This window comes from Pseudopipra pipra, unplaced genomic scaffold (genome assembly GCF_036250125.1).
Source record: "Pseudopipra pipra isolate bDixPip1 unplaced genomic scaffold, bDixPip1.hap1 HAP1_SCAFFOLD_175, whole genome shotgun sequence".
NCBI classification, from domain to species: domain Eukaryota; kingdom Metazoa; phylum Chordata; class Aves; order Passeriformes; family Pipridae; genus Pseudopipra; species Pseudopipra pipra.
The window spans coordinates 29652-37321 of NW_026990654.1; the positions used below are offsets into that span (position 1 = coordinate 29652).

Below are 7670 nucleotides of genomic sequence, written 5' to 3' on the forward strand. Positions count from 1 at the left end.
GGTTTTTAGTCTTTACACTGTATAGTAAATCATTCTGATTAAGAGTTTTCATCTGTTCACTTGTCTGTTCATTTGTCATAATAAAGAATTCATTTTATACAAATACATCTGATCTGCCATCATTAAAACCTGCGAGATAAAGTGATTTAATCACACCTCTGTAATTCCTTAAATTTAAACTGTTGACACAGCCCAAGGCTAAGACTGGATCCAGCCACACTCAGGCTCCTCTCTGAGAAGGAATTTAGAAAGCAAGGGAATCCCTTCTGTACCTCGTGACTCAACAGCAGGGCTTCTTTAATAACTTTGTCTAAGCCTTCCACTCCCACCCGTGACAGCACGGCGCCCACAACACGAACCCTGCAGTCCAGTCGCTCCAGTCGCTCCGTTGTCAGCACTATTGACACGTGGGCTGCTCAGTGCCCTGGTCCTCCTCCAGTTGCTGCACTCACACCCCCATGCTCACGAGCCCTTGCAGAGAGAATTGGCTCACACAGGAGTTAGAAGTTAAGTTTAATGAGAAGACAGAACAGACTGCACTGGTTGGGGTCCTCCCCTCAACTTCCCTCAAGTCCTGTGTTATCCAAAACTGCTCTTCCCCTGCATCCCATCATGTGTCCTACACTCCAAGGCAACAATCCCCCTAGTATAATGGGGATCTGCTCTCAGTGACTGAGGGGTTTCAGACCTGGACAACAGGGCTGATGGCTCTCCCAGGGCAGCCCTGGAAAGAGCTGGGACATGGTGTCCATTTCCCAGAGTCTGTCATTTGGGTTGTCACTTGCCACTGTTCCTCTGTGCCCTCTCTGTTTGGAGATGGATTCTTGGAGAGCTGATGGCCCTGCAGTGATGGAGCAGCCAGGGCAGAGCATTAACTGAGTTACTCCTCCTCCCACTGTTAGTGCCCTGTCTGTGTGTGCAGATGAGCTTCTTATCCCTTAACCTGACACAAGCTGACAAGAGCACAAATCTCCTGAGGCATCCGTGTTTGGAGGTCACACACATATGCCCTGCTATTGTTTAACAGATGAGAGCAGATCCTTGGAATTTATGTCCAGAAATGCATCATGATTAGGGGAAAAGCTTTGTTATTGTACTGGCAATGGATTTGTTCAGTGCCAGTATCACAGCCTTGTTCCTAAGGCTGTAGATGAAGGGATTTAAGAATGGGTACAGGACTGTGTTCAGCAAAGCTACAATTCTGTTGGTCTTCAAGGAAACATCTGCTGAAGGACACATGTAGAGAGCAATGCAGCTCCCATATACAATGGATAAGGTGATGAGATGGGAAGAGCAGGTGGTAAAAGCTTTCTTCCTCCCAGAGGCTGCTGGAAGCTGCAGGATACAGAAAAGGATGCACATGTAAAATGCCAGAGTTAAACATAAGGAACCCAACACGACACACGATAAGAAAACAGAGTCTATTTTCCAAAGCAGGCTGGTGTCAGAGCAGGACAGTTTGAATAAGGGGGAGTTGTCACAAAGGAAATGGGGGATCCTGTTGGAGCCACAGAAGGACAGCTGAGAGAGGAAGAGCAGGCGGTAGCTCAGGAGGGTGAAGCCGATGAGCCAGGCAGCAACAACCAGGCAGAGGCAGAGCTGAGGCTCCATGGTGGCAGCGTAGTGCAGGGGGTGGCAGATGGCAACCCAGCGGTCAAAGGACATGACAACAAGCAGGACAAACTCTGTGCAGCCCAGGGCGAAATAGAAATAGGATTGGGCAAAGCAGCTGCTCAGCGAGATGGTTTTCTGATCAGAACTCAGGATGGCAAACAATTTAATGCTGGTGGAGGATGTAAACCAGATTTCCAGGAACGCCAGGTTGCTAATGAAAAAGTACATGGGGGTTTGCAGGTGGTGATCCACACACACGAGGAAAATGATGGTTGCATTCCCTGTCACTGTTGTCAGGTACATGAGCAGAAGGATCACAGAGAGAAACAGCTGCAGGCTTTGATCAAGCCCTGGGAAACCCTCTAGGATGAACTCAGTAACTGCTGTTTCATTTGCTGCTCCCATGCTGAATTTCAGTTCATCCTGCCGGGACAGGAACATGGCAAAACCAAGTGTGATAATTTCACAGGCTGGACAAAATGTTCTGTCCTTCCCTCTCTGCTCCTTTCATTTCCTGCACTCTTCCTGTACAGCACAGAGATCGTCCTTCAAGCAATTCTCACACCCTGATTTTTCTGTTTCACATTTCACTCAGAGTCCTCAGAGATTTTGTTGTCTTATTTCTACTTTGCCAAATACTCACAAAGAATTCTTTCACCAGAACAGAGGATTCTGAAGAGGCTGTTGGCTATTTCACCCCATTCCTGGGAAATTCCAAGCTCACTCAGACCTCTGGCAAACATCTGTCCCACCTATGTGCCAAAAGCCTCTCTTCTACTGCACAGATGCTAAACCATGAAATCACATCCACTCTGCATGTTTAAAGCTCTTGTTTCTACTTTTCAGTGTTTGCCTTTTGCACTGGGGATCCCTGAGAATCTGTTGATTCCAAAATAAGCAATATCAAGTATTTTGCAATCCCCTGCTTTCTGCCACAGCTTCTTACTCTCTGGTTCTTCAGGAAAAGAGAGGGGAGGGCAGAATAGGGACCAAGTATAACTTGTCTTTTCAGTACTCTAAATAATGACCAAAATTTATCATGTATCCACACAGTGTGTCACAGAGTCCCACCTCACACCCGTCTGCACAAAAAGGCACTTGTTGCCATACAGTTGCTCGTTGCTATTGCTCTCAAATGTTCCAACCCAAATGCAGAGCAAGAGAACAGTGCCAGGAAGAGATTTGTAACCTTTCCTTTGCCTGCCAGTTTTACACTGGGAGAACCCAGCCTCCAGAGCCTTCTCTTGTCTCCACTGACTACAGAGGGAGCCTGGAGAAAACAAGTTCCCATAAGGGCCTGCAGTGGAGCAGATGAAACTCATTATTCCAGTCTCAAATCTCCGATTAATTAAGTTGTTATGCTTTTAAATGAAAATTCACAGTTCACAGAAAGAAGCATGAGAAAAAATGTGCAATAAAGACTGGCATTCTTCCTTTCATCTTTTGATTTTGTTTTTAGGCAGAGAGGAGCAGAGCACATGGCTCCAAAAAGAGGGTGATTTGAAATGCCAGGGGGAGAAGAGGGGATGGTGGGTTTGAAGCAATGAAACAAAGCTGTGTTGATGTGCAGCCAGAGCACTGAAGTCATTAGTCCCCTGAGTGGTCCCAGCTCATTGTCCACATAGATGAGAGGAGAGACTGGTCTGAGAGAGCCCATCAGCTTGAAACTAAGTGATTGAATTCAGTCAAGACCCTTAAAAATTAACAAACTCCAAAAGGAGCAACAATTTTGAGTCCCCTTCCAAATCAGCTGTTGGACTGAATTGTGTGGGACCTGTCCAGGGACACCCTCCAGGGAAGTCCAGGCAGTCCTAGAGATGGGCAGATCCTGCTGTGCCCAGGCCTTTTCTTGGGCATAAATGTAGCGATTGCCGTCCTGGGGGGAGAATCTGACGGCTTCAGAGATCCCTGTAGAGCTTCTGCTGCACAGCTGAGTAAACCTGAATAAATTGGAAGATGCTTACACATGCCAGAGGGGGCGTGCAGGACCACAGGTCAGGTGGATTATAAGAATTAATCAGAACAGTGGTGACCAAAGTCACACCTGATCCAACTGAAGACACTGGTGCAAGGACCATTGCAAAGGAAACTCTTCCAATCTGAGTTATCCCACAATTCAAGCAATCTTTTCCTTGAGAGCTCGTCAAAAATAGAGAGGAAGAAAAAAAAAGCGAGGAAGAAGTAGAGATATAAAATGTGCTAATACCAACTGAGAAGAACCTCTGAGCAATGTTTCACCACTCAAACTGTTGGTAGAAAATGTGTTTGGGAAATGACTGCATAAAGAACATTCATGAATCTGGGAAGGAAGACTTCTCCAGAGAGTACATCGAAGTCTTCATGTCAGAGGGTTCCACTATTTCCTAAAATTTACATTCAGGGCTTGAGTCAGCTGTTTGCAGAGAGGCCACCAGTGGCTCCAGCATTCTCTGGGGTAGCTGAAGCCCTCATGTGGGACTGGGAAAAGTGTCCCAGGACCTACGGGAGCTCTTTTGGAGCACGAGCTGGAAGGCCTGAGCTGAGGCAGGTACCTCAGGAGCGGTGCAGGACTGCTGGGTGCACTGGGCAGGGACCAGCAGCCCAGGAGCTCATTGTCCTTCTGGATGCCAGGTCACTTCTGTCACAGGAACTGAGTAGCCTCCAGCTGATTTGTGGGAAGGCAAAGAGTCAGAAGTCATGAATGTCATCAGAAAGCTGCTCCCAACATGATGGCAGATTTGGGAAGGTCAAGGGGAACGGGGACAAGGGAGATGGGAGACTTGGCAAGGGAATAATGCTTGGTCAAGAGAGATGAAAGATTTGAACAGAGAAGGGCTGTTGGGAGATGTGATGGTCAGAGGTGTCTTGGGCACAGCAACCATGAAATGATGGAGTTTTCAGTTCTGGGTGAAGTAAGGAAGGGGTCAATAAAACCTCTACCTTGGACTTCTGGAGGGTGGACTTTGGCCTGTTCAGGACACTGAAATGGTTGAGACAGCCTCCTGGAAAACAGTCCTTAATAACAAAGAGGTCCAGGAAGGCTGGACATACTCTAAGAAGGAAATCTTGAAGGCACAGGAGCAGCCTGTCCATGTGTGCTGCAAGATGAGCCAGCAGGGAAGACAACTGGCCTGGCTGAGCAGGGAATTTTTCTGGGTCTGGGGGGGAAAAAAAGGGTTTATGACCTTTGGAAGAAGGGGCAGGCAGCTCAGGAAGAGTACAAGGATGTTGTTAGGCCATGTAGAGAGAAAATTAGAAAGGTAAAAGGTCAGCTAGAACTCAATCTGGCTACTTCTGTAAAGGGTAATAAAAAGGGTTTATATAATACATCATCAACAAAAGGAGGGCACAGGAAAATCTCCATCCTTTATTGGACACCAGGGGGAACATTGTCACCAAGGATGAGGAAAAGGCCAAGGCATTTAATGCCTTCTTTGCCTCAGTCTTTAACAGAAAGGCCTGTTATCCTCAGGACAACCAGCCCCCTGAGCTGGTAGACAAGGACAGGGAGCAGAATGGACCCTCTGTAATCCAGGAGGAAGCAGCTGGTGATCTGCTGAGCCACTGAGACACTCCCAAGTCTATGGGACCAGAAGGGATTCATCCAAGGGAGCTGAGGGAGCTGGAGGGAGAGCTCAGCAGAAACCCTCCATCATTTACCATCAGTCCTGGCTCACTAGGGAGGACCCGATGAGTGGAGGGGCTCATGTGATGCCCATCCACAAGAAGGGCTGGAAGGAGGATTGAAACAGGAGCCAGGACTGGAAGAGTTAACTGAGATATCTTGGCCTGCTAAGAAACCCAATACCTGTTTTGCTGGAAGAACATTTTCAGAGAAATGTAGCAGGGGACTCTTGTATAACAAGGAATGATTGATGCTCCTCGTGCGATGTTGTGGACAAAGAGAATTTATTCAAACTCACGCGCTCTTTTATCCTTACATACCATGTGACTTTCTTAACCAACCAGTTTACTAACTCTGGGGCATGCTCCTGGGGCTCTGTACCTGGGCACATCCTCTGTGCCCCTCAGACACGCCCCTACACATCCCCTCTTTTAATTATATTAAGAAGTCACAAAAACAATATGAACAAAAATGTAAACAACAATGCAAACAACAATTTTAACAATCAGAACATTATAAAACTACTAAGCTCTGCAGTGACCCAGCACATTGCTTTGCTCAGATTCTTAACTCTAATGTAAACCTTTTTAAAACCTTCTTATATTCCTATAGGGTAGTGCAACTTGGATAATTACTTTATTAACTTGGGGCTTATCTTAACTGTGTATAAACTTATAACTTTTTTAATCTGAGGGTTTTTTAATAACTGGGGATTTCAAACTTTATTTAAGAACAGGGTAATCTTAGCAAACTACAATTTCTTAAAAGCGACCTGTGGCTGAGGTAATGTTATTTGTGAGGTGTTTGTTTCTTATTATTTGACCAGTCACACAACTATTTTCATTCACACACTCATATCATACATCGGTGGCCACCGCACACTGCACACACATGAACACACACACACACACATTCCAGAGATCGCTTTTCACCACATTGGTCATTTCCTAATGTAAACTTGCAAACATAACATAACTCTTTTCCAAACTTCTGCGTTGCTCTGGTTCCTGCTGCTGTGGTCACATATTGAATAGGGTTTTACACACCTGGAAGAAACCTGCTTGAGTTCTTTTCTATAACTCTTAGGCATAGCTTTCTCTCCATGTCACAACCCTAGGTATCTCATCCATCGTCCTGAAATCAAATCTTACTATGATTAGCAACTTGGGAGAGACAAACGCCTGAGGTGTGTGCTGCTTTTCAGACCTGCTTCTTTCAGCACTGTCACAACTCAAAAATTGATAACATACATAGCTTTTTCCAGATGTTCTTACAGGTTACACCAGTTCTCCCCCCTTTTGTTTAAACTTAGCACGTGTTTCAATATGTGCCTTTACTGTTTTATGGATTAGTGTGAAATGCTTGACATGAGAATTTTCCTATTTCATAGGAATTTAGCTGCTTAATATTAATGTTAATTTATTTTAGAGTACCAAAGGGTTGCTAAGCAACTAACTCATGTGTTTTACACTTTTGTGTTTTGTCTAGTGAATGTAGTGGCAGTTATGTTTTGTGAATGTATATCTATTTGTATGTACAATTTCAATATGTCCAATTCAAAAATGTATATCTCTGATCGCCAGGCCTCATTTGCTATTAACTCTCTAGGGTGGTTTCCTGACAGTGTGGCATACCTTGATGATGTAGCTTTATTAATTGTTATTTTGAATGGTCTCTTAGAGAACCTGTATTCTGATGGAGAATGAATGAAGCAATTGCTTGCCTTAAAACTCTGGGAATAGTGTTAAACATTGCTGCTTTAGCAGCTTTTCAGTTTCTGTCAGTCATTGGCTGTGGCAGGTCAGGATGTGATTTTGCGTGCATTTGTGTAGAAATCATACCTTTTGTAACTCACAGGAACCAACCAGAACGCATTTCAAACAACAGGTAAGGGTTAACAATATCTCAAGGAAATTAACTTTCAAAACAGATTATCAACCTCATGGCATAATGAGCACAATCATAACATCAAAGGATTGTTTTAAAATTTTTTCAAGGTAATGACAATCAGTCCAGAACTATGCAGAAGCTTAGTTCATGGCTTGTAGTTTTCTCACTGTTCCGTGGCAGGGTTTATTTAAGTCTATTGCAGCATTTGTGTTTTCCTAGATGCATGTGTGAAGGCCCTGAGGCCTTTCACTGGTTCAGTTTTGCATCTGGTGTGGTTTGTAAAGGTAAACTGATGATTTCTGCCACAATCTGTGCTTAAGGAGATGGATTAAAATATTACCACCAAAACTTGCCAGGGCATCTTGAAATCCAGCGTCCTCAGCTGTCATCCTATCCAAATTGTCCTTTCAAGGCTGGAATGTTGGTAAAGGCAGGATTTCTTCTGTCCAGATCCTCAGTCGTGCTCTGCCCTAAATGACAAGCTTACAAACTCAATAGCAACTTACACAGATTTAGGTGGTGGGGTATGACTGAGAGAGCTGTTTTAGAACCAACAGCAGCT

The 7670-nt window shown here is 44.8% G+C and overlaps 1 protein-coding gene across 1 annotated transcript; it reads right to left on the reverse strand.

Moving 5' to 3' along the window:
- Window positions 1-1071: 1071 nt before the first annotated feature.
- LOC135408088 (olfactory receptor 6C3-like) lies at window positions 1072-2093 on the reverse strand. Its single transcript, XM_064643433.1, has one exon. The coding sequence runs from the start codon at window positions 2053-2055 to the stop codon at window positions 1072-1074; it is 984 nt and encodes a 327-aa protein (XP_064499503.1). The 5' UTR covers window positions 2056-2093.
- Window positions 2094-7670: the final 5577 nt, after the last annotated feature.